General features: G+C 41.0%; 2 protein-coding genes across 3 annotated transcripts in view; both read left to right on the top strand.

Annotated features, from left to right (window-relative positions):
- fam189a1 (family with sequence similarity 189 member A1) overlaps positions 1-10,946 on the top strand; it is a 106,096-nt gene extending 95,150 nt beyond the window's left edge. For both annotated transcript variants that reach the window (XM_075457320.1, XM_075457241.1), the window contains exons 5-12: positions 2,096-2,203; positions 3,485-3,645; positions 5,349-5,484; positions 6,473-6,551; positions 6,653-7,435; positions 7,781-7,852; positions 9,059-9,381; positions 9,969-10,946. In XM_075457320.1, the coding sequence (XP_075313435.1) occupies positions 2,096-2,203; positions 3,485-3,645; positions 5,349-5,484; positions 6,473-6,551; positions 6,653-7,435; positions 7,781-7,852; positions 9,059-9,381; positions 9,969-10,172 (1,866 nt within the window). In that variant the 3' untranslated portion in view covers positions 10,173-10,946. The remainder of the gene's footprint in view (positions 1-2,095; positions 2,204-3,484; positions 3,646-5,348; positions 5,485-6,472; positions 6,552-6,652; positions 7,436-7,780; positions 7,853-9,058; positions 9,382-9,968) is intronic.
- A 625-nt stretch (positions 10,947-11,571) lies between these two features.
- Positions 11,572-16,607, top strand: part of golm2 (golgi membrane protein 2) — a 10,081-nt gene continuing 5,045 nt past the window's right edge. Inside the window, exons 1-3 of the mRNA XM_075469249.1 lie at positions 11,572-12,673; positions 16,197-16,251; positions 16,376-16,572. Of these exons, the coding sequence (XP_075325364.1) occupies positions 12,347-12,673; positions 16,197-16,251; positions 16,376-16,572 (579 nt within the window). The 5' untranslated portion in view covers positions 11,572-12,346. The remainder of the gene's footprint in view (positions 12,674-16,196; positions 16,252-16,375; positions 16,573-16,607) is intronic.

Below are 16,607 nucleotides of genomic sequence, written 5' to 3'. Positions count from 1 at the left end.
TCTATACCTCCACGATGGCAACTCAAAAACAAAATGCCATATCTGGTATTTGATTGTTAATTTATCAAGTGTTACTTTTTACAGCTGGCTCCTGTCGGTGTTGAGAAGTAGCAGCTCTATGCTGAGCCCCACCTGAATGACTCAACTCCTCACCCTGTCTGTAAGTGTGAGCTGAGATGGCCTTAAGAGCAAGCTAATTTCTGCCGCGTGTATCTGCAGTCCCATTCTTTCATTCACTACCCGCAGCTCCTAACTCGTATTTGTGAAGATATAATCACATATTGACCAGGAAATTTAAAATTTTGCCTTTTGGCTCACCTGTCTTTTCAGAATGTCAAAATGATCCAGTGTCTGAATTGCTGCACTGATCTCCCTGACAATCTCATGCTCCATTCTTCCTCCACAAATGAAGAAAACTCAGAGGTTCATGAATTTATATTGTGGTGGAGGTGTTTGAGCGCTTGAATAATCCCAAGAGGTGTCAAAGGCAACTTGCCTATGGCAGGGTTTCACAAGGCAAATTAGTTCTGGGTGAGTGTCGAGACAACTGAAACCTCCTAATCCTTGGGGAGGCCAGTTGGTCTCTCCTTTACGCATAAGGGCAGGCCAAGCCCACCTGCAGGAGGACCCAAGGGGATTCAGTGGGACATCACATCAAGCAGCTGCTCGAGGTTGGACCCTTGCTTTGGGTTTGGCTTTAGGGACTGAATGCAAGGTTAACAGTAATGAAAAGGTAAATGACATCAAATCTCCAAAAAAACAGTGGTGTATTAGTGATGTTCTACATTGAGAACATTGAGAATTTCTTTCCTCTGCCAGTCATCCAAATCCTTTAACCTTAATTCTTAAGGTCAAAGTAGTGACAATCTTCTTACCCAAATTCTGTTCAACAGCTACGGTTTATTTTCCATGAAATGTCTCACACTGTTTTGTCAGACTTTGCTCTATCACAAAATATGTTTCTAATCTACAAGTATCCAAGGCAAACATGTATTAGTTGTACTTTATAGTTTGCACTGCACAGCTTCAGCTCAGATCCAACTGGCATCACCTCTGCTCATACTCTCAGCTCACACAGACTTGATCTTTGGCATCTGGCTGTTGCATTTGTTTAAAAAACAGTTGCAGGGCTGGCAGTTGGGAACATCTCAGATAACAGTTTGATCTGTTTTATATAACAAACTTCTGAAAGAGTACTGAGAAACACTACCATCCTGATGGGCAAAATATTGCTGCCTGCTATGAACAAGTTTGGACCTCCTTCAAAGTGCTTTTGCTCTGACAACTAACCACAACTATGTAAATCCCAGCAGGTGAGATGTCCTCTCTGCGGGCCCAAAACAATTCGGAGTTTGTAATGTCACTAATATTTAGTGTCAAAATAATCTGGGGAGCTTTATTTATGAGTCTTTGTGTATGAGATTTATCTCTCTTCTGGAATTATATTTCTACTATAATGTGACTTGTACCAACAGCAGTGTGGATGCTGGTACCATGATGTTCTTAATGCACTTTCAGACAGTAGATAACGTCCTAATCAAGTGTTTTGTGCATATTAATCATTGTACATTAATCTCCCTGCTCCCCTTCACCATTTGATGATAATAACACTGAAACCATTATGTTTACCACTAAATGTTGTATAAGTCAATTCATAGGTAGGAAAATTTAAAGAAGATATCGGTATCTCTCATTTTGGACCATCAATACAAGGAGCTATCATCTTTTGATCAGTATTTGTACTGTATCGTGATGGTTGGAATATTATAATTCCAATTATTATTTCATACAGGGCGCAGGGCTGGTGTTTCATAAGCATCTATGTTATTTTTGTGTTCATGCTTACAAGCTTCAATGTTAGTTCTCCTGTAATCAAATGCATTTACAACGTTTTGTGGAGACAGTCCCAGTCTGCTGTGTTTTTTAATTTGGTAATCTTACCGACTGCATTAATGCTGTGTCACTTTTTTGGTGTTGCCCTTTGTTTAATTTTGTCTTTGTCTCTTCTTATTCCCTCCTACACTCTTGTTATTTCCCTCTCTTCTTTTGTTCTCTGCTCCACTAACAGTCTCCTCATCTTCCTCTTCTCCTTTAGGAGCTGCTGTTTAGTGTGTGTGCCCTTAACGTCATCTCCACCATTGTGTGTGCTCTTGCCACTGCAATGTGCTGTATGCAGATGGTGTCAACTGATGTGCTGCAGATGGTGAGTGTGATGGCAGGGCGGACAACGGCAATAACCTTTATTTGGATTCTCTAAACAAATCGGCAACTGAAAAGGCAGAGCAGTGCTGTCAACATGGTACTAATACAGTAACATCTGAGGCAAGATCTTACAGAGTTCATGCTGCAATTTTATGCATGCTTAAACAAGTTTAAATATTTAAACTGCTGCTTGTGGCTTCATGTAGAGGTTGATTTGACAACATGCTGAAGAGAGAGGGAAGCCGATACTCTTAGCTGGTAAAATCAACATTTTAAATCAAACCATGTGACTCCTGCAAAAACTGTATTTATTTTAAATTTATGATCTTATCAAAAACAACTGATGTGATTTCAATTTTGTTTAGATTTTTTTAATTATTTATTTGAGTTTAGTTAAATGGCTGAAAACTAGCTTTTGTAAGAACCTGGCAAAGGGCAAAAATAAATAAAACGTGTTATTACCTATTTATTGTCTATAATATCTATTCCTATTAAACAAGACACATTGATAAGAGGGCAAAGATCAATCAATTAAATGCTGTTTGAAATGGACGTGAATAATCATCCACATCTTGACATCAAGCCTCATCTGAGAGCTGACCTGGTTTAAGTATTCAGGTTTAGGGTTGTACAGCATCCTTATTGTAAACACCTGAGGGTGGAAATGCATTTTAATGGCAATTAATGGAATGTAATTTTTTTTGATTTTCATATTAATAACAAAGTCATTAGAAGCATTTAAACTTTATTCAAATGTCAAATTAAAGAATTAAATTACGATATTTGATAGGAGCAAACCCCAAGAAATGACAGGCTCATCAAATTCAACCAACTGAACAATATGGCAAATGTAAATATTGATTCCCATAGAGGTAAGAGACAAAAGCTGTGTCCAGCAGTCTCATTAAATTTTCGGAGTGGCTTCATTTCCCATTGGCCACACAAGGTGTTAACCTTTTGTTTAGCTCAGTAAATTCAAACAAATCAATAGTAGCAGTGGCAGCTAAGAGATTAAAGGTGAAGGTTTGCTGGGACTGGAAGAAATATATAGAAAAGAGTTAGAGGACTGAATGTCTACTACGATTTGTTTCTAGCTGCCGCAATAAACTTTGTTCAGTGATCAAAAACACTGGTGCTATAAGGTGCTTTACAAATTCATGTCTATTAACTTGCCCCTGGACAAGTTGTGTTTACAGTAATCAATTACCAAATAAGGACTCAGTATTATGTGTTATGTGTAACAAAGAACTGAAAATGGTTATTTTTTGATGTTGTGTTTCAGTTTATGCCGCACAGAAATCGAGCCTTAAATGCTGACTGTATGACCCCCCATGGAACCATCCTCCACCAAACACTGGACTTTGATGAGTTTATTCCTCCCATTCCTCCACCACCGTACTACCCTCCAGAGTACACCTGCACCCCCTCAATGGATGGACAGAGGTGAGAAACAAAATACTCCTGATTAGCTTCTCTACTACCTGTGTGTCATCTTGGAAACTTTCATAGAATAGACAGGAAAATTGCGAGTTTGCTAACAGCTGCAGTCCACTGGTTTTGAGCAAATGTAAATTTACACAATTAGTCTTTAATGTGAAAATCAGAACCCACATTGGCATTATGCCCTTTTGTGCAAAAACAATTACCTCGAGTTAGTTATTGTTAAATTCTGTGGAATGTGGAACTGTATCCTCCACTGAACTCAGTGAAAAAGCACATGACGTGAATGTGCTAACTTGTACATCTATGAAGGCACCATTATGCCAAATGAGGAATAGGTTTTGGAACAACATTTGCTGCAGTCCACACAAAGTGGAAACCACCGGTCTGCCAGGTCCAGACCCATGACCCACTGAAACCATTTGTCTAAAATTTAAACAGAAAAAGGTCCTGAGTTATTTAGCACATGAAATCCCACATCAGGCAATATTGGAACATTTTTGCTTTTAAAAACTACACCAAATGCTTTCCTCAGTTCCCAAATGCTTACAGGGCGCTGTTAAAAGAAGCAATGACACAGTGGTAAACAGCTCCCCGACACAACTTTTGAAATGTGCTGGTGACATCAATTATAACTATCAGTTTTTAACATTTAATTACAGTAAAGTTGTTTAAACTTGTGAACTGCAAATATTGACATGATATTCAAAATGTTGGTAATAAGGCTGATGGATCGAGTCATGCAAGGACATCTGTGAAAGCAACCCCCCCCCCCAAAAAAAAAATGAACGAAAAGAGCGGGAATTTAAGTTTTTGAGGAGCTGTGGGGGAGAAATCTTGCCCTTCTTACTGCTAGTGTGGCTCATTATCCATCATGAGGAGATTTTGTCAGGGTAAATAGTATATTCACATTTATATTTAATGCAGGAAAAAAAAAAACACAGGATTCCTTGATATGGTGAATATACAGATGCCAGAAGCAACAAAATGATCATATTAAGGACTATGTGTCTATTTACTACTTACTGCATTACCCGCATTTTTAAAAAAGCTGTCATATCTGTTATTCTCATATCGAAATCAGATGCCCCCTCCCTCATCACTCCCTCCACTTTCTCAGTCTTACCAGCAGGAGCGTTACGGTTGTAGTCACTTGGCAGGAAGCCACATCTGTTTGTCAATTATGCCATAAATATATACAAGCCGGAGGAAGCATTTATGGTGTCCCTGCTCCAGGCCAGGGATGTGTCATGACATCATCATGCCTCAAATGATTGGTGGAAACTCTCAGGTTGTATTTCATGCTCTGCCTCTTTAGAGGAGAATGGGGGTTGTAATTAAAAGATATGATGGCATGCATGGCTGCTTATTCTTAATTGCCGCCATATGAAACAGTGGTGGTGCACATAGAATAATAGAGCAATGATATTCAATGTCTGGATCAGAGTGTTGGAGGTAAGAGGGTTCTTTCACTCTTTCTTTCTTAACGCTTAACGGACAATACTGTCTTTTTGACTCAGTTATTCACACTGGTTGGGACCATTTTTTAAACATTGACATTGTGGGACTGCCTCTGGCCAGGTTCCATTCTTTGTTTTCCAAGTTTCTAGAAAAAAAAAATCTACGTTTTTAGAGCTTATTCATTTTGACTGTTTTTTTTTTTTTTTTTTTTTCTAATCTAATGTCTATTTTTATGCCCCATGCAGAGGCCTGCACCTGGACTTTCCCCATTCTCCCTTCAGTGCCATCTATGGGGTGCCTATTAACAGTCCAGGGACCCTTTATCCAACTGACCTGCCCCCTCCATATGAGTCTGTGGTAGGTCAAACCCCTGCCAGCCAGGTGAGGGAACACATCTAAATTTGTCAACAACACTATTTAATGTCATCTGTACAGACAGCCAAGCATAGAGCATGATTTTTTGATTGAACATTAAACAGATCATTTGAAGTTTAATTCAATCAAGTGATTTTTATTTTTGATTAAAAAAAAATTGAGATGGTAAAATATTTGATTAGTTATCATATAAAGGCACCCAGATTTCAAGGCTAATCTGAAGATTCCTTAAAGTCAGTTGCATAAAACCTTGACTTTTTATAAGGGGCAAGCCAGGAAAATTTTTAACAAGCAAAGCAAATATGTTGTCAATTGAGGTGATCAGAGCTTTTTTTTCAGGCTGAGGCTTTGCTGCATCTCATCATTGTCCGCAGCTTAAAATAAGAATTTAATGTGGAGCTAAATCCTTTTATCTTCTGTATGGATCTCAGCATTATTTAATTCTTCAGGCTTTTAAGCCACGGTTCCATTATACAGGCTAATTCCATAGTTTTGCCATCTATTTTACACCATATGAATCAACAGAAGGTTTACTCACCTGAAATAGATCAGCAGCAGGTTCCGTGAAGAGCTAATGGAGATAGGCAGTGATCGATTGGTTGTGTGGGAGAGAAAAGAGAGGGCAGAAGAAACTCAGCTGATGATTTCAGGGTAAAGACCCTGTGTCATTTCACAAACGAAGTTATATGAACATATATGTAATATTCTGTACCTTGAAAAGGGCATAAGTCATTTTAACAGGTTTCTTATCCAATTTTGCACGACACTAGATTTCATTACCAGTGGGTTACTATTGCTGTTTGAAAGAAGAAATTACTATTAGTGTGTTGTGGTCCTATAGAGCCCTCTACAGACAAGTCTGTGGCATTGACTGTTAGGGGCCACACAGCTTTTACAGTAAAAAAGGTACAGGTAGCCTAACATGTCATAAAATGTAGGAAATGATATGCAACATGTCTGTTTTTCATCTTTCAATAATAACTTCCTTGTACAGGTTACCACCAGTATAGAGCAACAGGCCACTGAGTCGAGTCTGTGTGACAGGAACACCACTGCAGGACTCAGCACGCAGGGTGAAAACAATTGGAATAGATGTTGTGAAGATTGCAAATGGCTGTTGAATGACTTTCTCCTCCTATAGTTATGTTAATGAAACCTTTTTTCGTATTTTCAGCCTCAGTGGACAGTGCATCATTGATGGTGTCAGAGGTGGCTGATCAGGATCAGACTTGTTCCTCAGAGGACTTGTGCTCCCTGGAGGTACAGGGCTCTGACTCCTCCCCCTATGGCACGCTGCACACTGCACCCAATGAAGGAAGCTGCACCAGCCTGGAACTTTGCATGCGTGCCTCCTCGCGTTGCCATCGTGGCTTGCCCAACACCGATGTTCGCCCCAGTGATACTGGATACAGTGAGTCCTCGCAGACCCAGGACTCACTGGAACGCTCACCGGACTGGTCCTCAGAAAACTTTAGCAATCTGGACCAGGAGGATTCTACAGAGAACACACATCCATCTGAGGCACTCAGGGCTGCAATGCACATGTGTGACGAACTGGCCTCAGCCAAACATTTACCAGAGGAACCGCCTAAAGCATCAACACACTCCCTAATTAAAGCACGAATGATGAGTCGGAAGCTCACTCTGCCTGTCACCATTCCCCCACCACCTCAGCCTTGCTCCCCCACCTCTGTGGCTTCCTCAGGTGGAACCTCAGCCATCAGCCCTTTGGCTCACACCCCTTCACCCTCCCCTCCTGCCAGGCCACGAGGCCCCAGACTGTGTTTCAGTGTTTGGTCACCCTCCTCCGCATCACAGCCTCCCTCTACCTCAGTCCAGAGCGGCCAGTCGCCGTCAGAGAGGCCCAGAGTGCACAAAGCAGCTAGGAGGTATCGCAAACTGGCACGCATTGTCCGTTCCACCAGTGACCCCATCTCCTGCTCCACTACGACAAGAAGTACGTGCAGCACATATATTACACAGGATTTATACTACAGCTGAAAACCTCCATGTAATTCACAGAGTGATGAGGCGTTTTTTCTGCTCCAGATCTTCTGGGTTGATTAGTTATTTTTCTGTTTTATATTGCCAGTAAACTGAATATTACTAGACTTTTGACTGTAGACTCATCTTTGGATATTCTTTTGACGTTTTATTAATTAATCAAAGATTACAGCAAATGGCAGAATTATTGATAATGAAACTAAACAGTAGTGGCAGCCTTACCGCATTGTGACATTGTCAAAAATGTTGGCTCACTGAGCAGCCTCTGGTGTGTTAAGCCTTTTTTCTCCCCCTACAGGAGAAATCTATGGCTGCTCCTCTAGAAATGACTCTGCTGCTGAGGATTCAGCTCGGACGTCTCCAGAACAGGGTAGGAGCATGTTCTGAAATTTGGAAAGCTGGAAACTGGGAGATTTGTAGCTTAAGATCCTTGGTTTCACAGAGCTACGGTCAGCCTTTTATTCTAATTGTATTCTAGTTCTTATCTTTTTAATCTATCTATTTAACCTTTATTCAAACAGGAAATAGAAGCTCTTGAGATTTGAAATCTCTTTGTGAAGAGTGTCCTAACCAGGATAGATAGCAGGTTGGGTCCATATAAATAATGCAACAATGCAAACACGCTGTTCACAAAATAATAAATGCATGTTAAAATCACATAAAGAAGCTATAAAACATCCCACTTTCAATGAATGGTCAATCAGAAAATTTACAATCAGGCATATCTGTCTGTAATATGTTTAGAATTATTTCTGTGAAATCAACTCTTTAAGATTTAGGTCATCTTCCAGCTGATTCCAGGTATAGGTAGCAGCATACGCAAATGCTTTTTCTCCCACTTCAGTACAGTAAATCTTTAAAATAAAGACTATAACTTACTCTACTTTTTAAAAATACCTTTTTCTTCTTCTTTTAGTCACCTAATAAAAGTTTACAAGACAAACCCCATTGACAACCCCAAATACGACCATATTAGTCCAGTGCTCAGGTCTCTGCACTGGCTTCCTGTTGCTCAGAGAATAGACTTTAAAACAGCTCTGCTTGTGTACAAATCTCTTCATGGTCAAGCGCCAAAGTACATCTCTGACATGTTAGAGCCATATGAACCAACTCGGACTCTTAGAACCTCAGGGAGGGGTCTCCTGCTGGTGCCCAGAGTCAGGACTAAACAAGGTGAGGCTGCGTTTCAGTTTTATGCTCCTAAAATCTGGAACAGCCTTCCAGAAGATGTGAGACAGGCCTCAACTCTGACAATGTTTAAATCCAGGCTGAAAACAGTTCTGTTTAGCTGTGCATATGACACTTGAAAGTATTTTATCTGCACTCTTCATTTTTTAATTAATTAATTAATGATTATTTTTTTATATTTTTATTTTCCCCCCTCTTCTTTGATTGCTTTTAACTGTGTATTAATTTTGATCTTTTAAATGCCTTGTCTTTATGTAAAGCACATTGAGTTGCCTGTGTTATGAAATGTGCCATATAAATAAAGATGCCTTGCCTTGCCATGACATTATCCATGATAAAAAATGTATATGATTTACCATTTTAACCATTTTGCGCTTGTTTTCTTTAGAGCCGAGAGACACCTCAACAGAGGTAGTTGGAGCGAAACCCAGTCACGCGCGTTTTACGAAGCACCAGAAGGAAGGCAGGAAAGTTGACATCTACCTTAAACCCCGATCTCTCCACACACACCCCTCCCATGAGCGACCACACTCCCTGGCAGACCTCAAGATGTACAAAGACACCAAAATATTGGTGGCCAAGTTCCTGGAGCACTCGAGCTGCAGTCTACCTCCTGAAGTCCAGCAGGTCGTCAACAACATCAAGTGTGTCATTAAGTCGGACGAGAAGCACATGGAAGAGGCCATCTTCAGCGCTAATGTCATTGATCAGGTAACAGAATTTGACAGTGAATGGTTGCCCATGACAGGTCAGTGTCAGTGCCACTTCGATAACTGTAGATCTTCTAGTTTTGAAGGTTTTTGTTGAGTAATGATGGAATTGGACAAGGATCAGCTGCATATTAGAGTCCCTGTGAGACTTGAATGGCTGTTATTAGATAGAGTGGTTGTGAACAACTAAAATCTCTTCAGTATTATGTGTAAACTGTGGTGGATTGGCTGATGAAGATGATCATACTTTTTTCATATATCTAATCATGAATAATGATGTTTTATGGAAAATTAATGAGCATCGCAGCATTGTTAGAATTTGTAAACCTTTAATGAGAGCAGGAACAACACCACAGTAACACAGTACTGTATTTCAATATATTTATTCTGATTTATTGTATTATTTCAGCCATTTAGATTTATATCAAACAGAAGTTTTAGAGTTACACGTAGTTTCACATTTAGCTGAACGTATTCCTGTTGATTTTTGCATATCAGTAATCCTGACATTCATGGAGACAAGGGTTGACCCAATCTGTGAATTTTAGCTCACATGAATTATTGGCAATGGTGCTGATGTGTTGCCAGGTGATGACCCAGCGCATCATAGGAAGTCCCAGGAAGCGTGATCACGAGGATCTTCACCTCCAGAGCTGCGGCGCTTTGAGTTCATCCCCGTCTCCTTCCTTGCGCCGTCCAAAACATCTCCCACAAACAACCAGCTCCTCCACCGACCCACAGGGCTCCCCTTCCTCTGAACAAAGCCTTGAGTGCAGAGAAACTATCCTCTGACCTCTCTCCCAGAAAAGGGCTCGAGTCAAATCTCTGAGGGCATTCCAGGGTTCTGGTGTTTCAGTCCCCATGCAGAGGATTTCCGCAGAGTAATAAAGAACTCTCCAGACATTATGAAATCATTTTTGCACAGTGTGACTGCGGCAGAAAGCAACTAAAAAGCTGAAGCATTGTCATGCTGCTCCTGGTGCCCTGTGAGACTGTGCCAAATGGTAGCAAACTCAGACAGAGCCTGCCAACATCTGTAGTGGCTTCTTTCTTTTACAAAAATGAAAAAAGAATAAAAAAATATATAATAGTAGAAAAACTATTTTAAAAAAAAACAAGAATGTTTCTCCCTCAGGGGATCTTTTCTACTGAGTACCATCTCTTAAAAAAGAAACAAATACACAGCTGGTCAGTTTGGATCTGTGACTGAAACACACAGCGCTTTGTGTTGTCAGTGTTCCTCTTGTCCTCATGCCAGAGAAAAATATGTTTGTATTAAACTGTGAACTGAAGGGGCATTACCAGCCACTGTCTGCAGAGTTTGTGGAGTTGTCACTGATAGGGTGGTGAATATTTTGTGGTTCAACATTACAGATGTGGATTATTTATCTTACCTCATTGTGTTACAATTCTTATCAGTGTTACAATAAAATATGCATTTGTATATTGTGGTATATGCTCATGTTTCTTTGAGTTTTTTTTTTTTTTTTTACTATTTATGTCATGTCAGTCAACAGACATTACTTAAAACCTTAACTGTGGGTGGCCAAAATAAACTCTTTGACACTGCAATACCCTTGCCATTAATATCGGTTTGGTGAAGCTAATAATGTTTGGGGTCTAATAAGTGATGCTGTAGTTGTTGGTGTAATTCATACCCAGTGATTTCTGACGCTCATTATGATCTTGTGCTTATTTTGATGTGGATTTACACGAATATGAAACTCATGGGACCAATGTGCTGGAAAATCATGTATAAGATAGATCAAAGTTATCTATCTATCAAGCTCTCGAACGTAGGTTCCCAGTATTGCTGCTTTTCCTTTTTGAAAAATACTTTAAAACACAGAAGAACAAAATTCATTTGACTATCAACCTTATGGACCGATGCAATTATTCAATTAAAAACAACAACAAAAAAAAAACTAATGATGAAAAATGGGACCCTTATACTGTAAAGTTATCTTCCAGTCAGCCATCTGCTTCCGGTCTTTAGACGTGCAATAGTTTCTTGCAGCAGGTTTATTGTTTACACAAAGTAGCAATATATGCCTTGAATATAGATCTCAAGTCTGCAGCATAGATATTTGATCGAGAAGTGAATGCAATTATTTTTTTTGTTTGTGTTGCTAGAATCTGAATGAGAATTTTTATTTTTTAAACGTGTGTGCGCATGCTCAGTAGCACAAGGCGGAAATGTCGTGGAGTGTCTGCAGCTAGCTTCTTACATCGCGTAGTGGATGTTTGGGAGGCAGCGAATCGTGAAGAGTGGGACTTCGTAGTGTTTTTTTCATTTTTTTAGAGGCAGGTTAGTCGTATTTAAAGGACAGCATATGTACTCTGAAGAATAAGAGACGACACGTTTATTGGACAGTCGCTGATAATGTTGTCATATCTGTGGGTGCTAGCTCGTGTGCGGTGATTAGCTGGACGTTTACAAGGAGCTAACACCAAAGTCAGGTCAGAATCAAGGATCGTATGTGGTCCTATTTGATGGCAGTTCGGTGATAAGAAGAGCTTCAGGCGTCGGTACCAACAGTCCTGCAGCGCTTATCAGATAACTATGAATTACTAGCTCAAGACGACAGTTAGCTGTGCCGTGTGCTTGCAGACATCAACGCCACGGCTCCGCGTTGCCGTCCACGTCAGGTCTCGTCTTCTGTGTTTAACGCTGCCAGCTGAGCAAGGCCACGTCTCCACGGGCGTATTTCACCGACCAGCGTTGGACGAATTGCAGACAAGATGCCGAGTTTGCGGAAGGGGGAAGGAGCGTAAATATCCATAGATATGTGAAAGAGCCTTTTACATTCATGACTGTGTGCGTGTAGCGTTTTGTGTTTCCCTACGGTTGCAGCACATCCACGGCATGTCACGTATACGGATGTGTTTTACATCGGGAGATCACACATATCGAGATCAGTAGGTTGCGATAACAACCAGAAGTAACGTTTGACTTTGTGTTTGAAATGATCGGCTTTAGTGCAAACCGACGGGGGGGCCGCATCCCGTCCTTCATCCTCATCTTTCTGATGGTGATCATCGCCATCCTGTCTTTCAACTACTGGACAGTGTCCAACAAGCACGGCCGCTTGCTGGATGAGCTTGCGGAGGTACAGACGCAGGTGAAGCGCACGGACGCGGCGCGGAGCCGGCTAGAAAAGCGGAACTCGGAGCTGATGGTGCAGGTGGACACGCACAGGAAACAGATCGACCAGAGGGATGGAGACTACAGCGTCCTGGAGGGCAAGCTCCAGGCCAGAGAGGCGCTCATCAAAAAGTGCACTGACGAAAAGGTAAACTTAGCTTTTGCTTTGTCTGATGCCGTCCTGATTGTCATGTCACGTGGGGAGAAGATCCCAGCGTCTTACACTGGGAGAGGTGGCCATGGAGAAACAATTAACCAAGCATTTCAGGCTGAACTAAACCCTGTGTCACAACACAAAGTCAAGTATCAGACGTTATAGTATTTATTTATTTTGTTCCTCTCTTTGTGTGTGTTCGTTATGGCAAACTCTCCTACAATCTTTATTTAAAATATGGAGGTTAGGTTTTGGTGACAAAGGAAACAATAATGAGGATGGGTTGTTCTCTACACTGAAACAGCTTTGGTCTGGGCAAAGATCACTCAACAATGAAAATACAAGATTTACTGAATCTCAGTGTTCAGCTTGAGATATTTGCTTATTTTGGTATTGTGACAAGCCAAATGTTGTGTCATTACTTCCCTTCATTCACCTCTGCAGCGGAGTGTTCTCTCTATCCGTGTGTTTGGCTCTTAAGGCCACCAAAAACTCAAGGAAACTCGTTTGATCCAACAAGTTTGTGTTTAGTTTAGTTTAGGGTACGTGTTTAATAATATTTGTTAACCTGACTAGATGGCAGCTTTGTCAAACCTTGACAGGAAAAAGTGAAAGTTGAAGAGAATAACCTTCCAAACAAATGAAGGTGTTACACTTTTCTGGCCTGTCCTGTTGCTTGCTTTCCTCCCCCGTGGAGTAATCTGTATTAACGTTCCACTCCAAGAGCATCAATTTCTCCTGAGGCACCTTTCAGTTCGAATTAGACCGATATAACAAGATTTCCATCACAGCAAAAACCAAAATTATGGCATCGCAATATCTTCATTATGTTGCTTGAAAAGTGTAATATGAGGTGGCGGGTAATTACATGTAACCCTCTCTTGACAGGAAACTCGTTCATCCTCACAATTTCAATCAATTTAATTGCTTTCTCCTGAGGTTTTCTCCTCTTGTTTTTTTCTTAGTGAGTAACTCAGCTGTTTTGGAATAACAATTACATAAAGCAAGTTCAGGCTGTCTGTATTAATACCACGCAGGACAGATTTTTCAGACTGAAAATGACTCGGGTTGTTTGTTTCCTGTTGTTTTCCCTGTAGTTAAGCTGTTTAAACCCACATTTTTTTGGGGATCACGCCAAACTATCCAGCAGTATTTAGGTGTACGTGTTGCATTCACAGACAAAGGCAGATTAAACTCAACTCTGTTGTGTCAAATTGCTCACGTATCGATCTGTTTTATTAGCACATTTGCACCCAGTCTAACCTGTTTATATCTGCACAGGCAGGCATCCATTAGCTTTATTCTTTCACATGCCACGTGTTTTAGAGATGTAGGTTAAACCAGTTAGTCTGACTGAACAATGCTGCATGAATACAATATCCGTCCATTTGAACTAAACTTGAGACGCTTAAGACGGGCCTTGTGTGACACCAGTTTTACCAAATGCGGAATATGAATTATTCCTAACAGCCTTGTGGTTATGTCTACCTACTAACAATTTATGCTTTTAGATTCAACAAACGCATATGCTCGTTGGAAGGTCATGAGAAACAGTGTCAATATTTTCTGTTAAGCTGTCCTTAAGTACAGCATGCAACTCTTCCTTCCAGCTCCTCAGAAGTGTGACGGGTTACAATGTGTTGGCCAGCAAGATAACGCTGTGTGTGAAGGGCGATTACATAGAAGGATGCACGGTGTGTCACCGTGCTCTGCAAACAAGTTTATTGAAACTAGCTCAAAAGTAACGTTCATTCAGTGACGCGGAGAGAAATGCGTTTCAGCCCAACACTTTTTTTTTTTTTTTTTTTTTCAAATAACTTCCCATTCATGTTTGTTGAATTCCCTGCTCTTAGGCCTAATCCAATCAAAGTAAAACAAAGCCCCCTGTTGCAGTTCAGGTTACCACCCTGCAGGCACTGCGACTCATTTGGCACCGTCAGATATTCAAGTTAAAAAGGGTAGCGAGAGCTTCAATATATATTTTTTTCTTAGTTGCTCGTTGCAGTGGAGCAGAAGGGTCAAAGTTCAAAGATTCTCTTTAGTTTATATATTTTAGTATCTGGCTTTCTGTTACTGGAATCAGGATGGCACTCCACTCTTTTCCTCTGTCAACAGCCCAACCTTGTTTCAACAGTGAAACATGCTGCATACAGGGAGAGGGCTGCAGGAATAAGCACTTCACAGCAATAGTGTTATGGCGTGTTTCCACTATGCAGTCTGGTACGGGTCGGTTCGCTTATTTCAGTGTTTCCACTACCACGAAAGCGTACCGATCCGTACCGTTACCATTTTTGTAACCCTTCTGCTTGGGGTACCTCGCACACAGGACCGGTTCCAGGCTCTGCTCTCTGTGGTTGGTGAGGAGGCTGTGCAGCGGAAGCTCGATGGCGCTGTGCGAAATGAAAAAGTTTTCCAGCTGATTGCCGCAAAAATGGCAGAGAGTGGTTTCAACCGGACCGCAAGCCGGTGTCGCGTTAAGCTGAAGAAGCTTGGAGGTGGTTCAAAATGATGGATGTTATTTGCTATTTACGCTTCGGCACGCACTCCGCCCACCCCTGAGGGTCCCCTTTGTACAGTGGGAACGCAAGCTGACCCCAAAGCGACCTGACCCGTACCGTTCCGAACCGACCCGTCGACTGCATAGTGGGAACGAGGCTTTAATCGAGCTCACGCATCCCTACCATTCAGTTAGGAGGGAGCAATATTATCGCTTTTCCTCCCAACTTTCTGTATCTTTTTTAATGACCTGAACTCATCATCTCACAGTCTGGTGGACTTTCTCACTTGCTTCGTACCTCCTGTCAGGGGTTTATGCATAGAATTAAAAGAATTTATTAAATCATAAAAGTGAGGGCAGCCAGCATTTTCAGGGATATGGGGAGCCTTTTAGGTTTCTCGTTAGTGCTGTTTATTGCAGAGGTGTTTTATTGGATTTCCTTAGTGTACTTAGGGCTCTTGTTTTCCTGGCCACTGACGGTGATAAAATGTAATAAAGGAAAAGCCTGCTTCGAAAAAAAAATGAAAGAAAGAAATGATAAACCTGCCTTCGGCTTGTTATCAGCATCTGCGCCGCTGTTTTCTGCACGTCACAAAATGACTTTCTCTATTCTGTTGTTCTCAGTGTCTTGCATAAAACTCAAAGCATTGTTTCAAAGCTTAAGGTCATCTTTAAAAAGCCTCGAGATAACGCTTGTTTTGAGTTTATGCCGTATGATTAAAACTGAATAAGGTTGAATTGAGATCACAAACCAGGCGTTTCATGAATGTGTATTTGCCCAAAAATAAATACATGAAACAATGAATACATGGTGAAATATTGCACTTTATGTCCTACTTTTTCAACATCCCCTTGATGTTCTCGGAAGTTGATGGTTGTCTTCATGTTTGAGAGCCTGTTGCACACTGAAACTGTCTGCTTCGATAAACTTTGGTTTTTGGTGAAGAAAAGCCTAAATGTGTGTCGTTCTTCTTCAGCAGACATAACCCCCTGCATATTTTTCGCCCCCTCTCATCACAGGTGAAGTTACAGGGTGATGTCACAGCCCAAATGACGGAGATCCAGAGACTGAAAGGTAACACTGACCAGCAGAGGGCACTCTCAAGCACACCCAGATGTTCCAATATATTCTATATTTAATAGATGAAATCAATCCTCTCTAAATTATTGTGTGTCTGTGGTGTCGTCGTTGCAAACAGAGCAGCTAAAAGATCTCAAGCAAGAGTTCATGAAGCAAGAAGAGCAGCAAAGAGAAGTGAAGAAAAACATCACTACCTTGGAGAAAAAACTGGAATATGAGAGGTATTTGACTCCACATTTCATGTCTGTTTTAATGACCGTCCTTAAGCGCATGTCTTCTTTGATCATTATTGTTTCCCACATAGATAAAACTTGGGTGTGCCACCTTGATATATTTGGCAACCTATTCAA

This window comes from Odontesthes bonariensis, chromosome 1 (genome assembly GCF_027942865.1).
Source record: "Odontesthes bonariensis isolate fOdoBon6 chromosome 1, fOdoBon6.hap1, whole genome shotgun sequence".
Taxonomy (NCBI): Eukaryota; Metazoa; Chordata; class Actinopteri; order Atheriniformes; family Atherinopsidae; genus Odontesthes; species Odontesthes bonariensis.
This window is presented reverse-complemented; position numbering and strand designations above follow the sequence as displayed.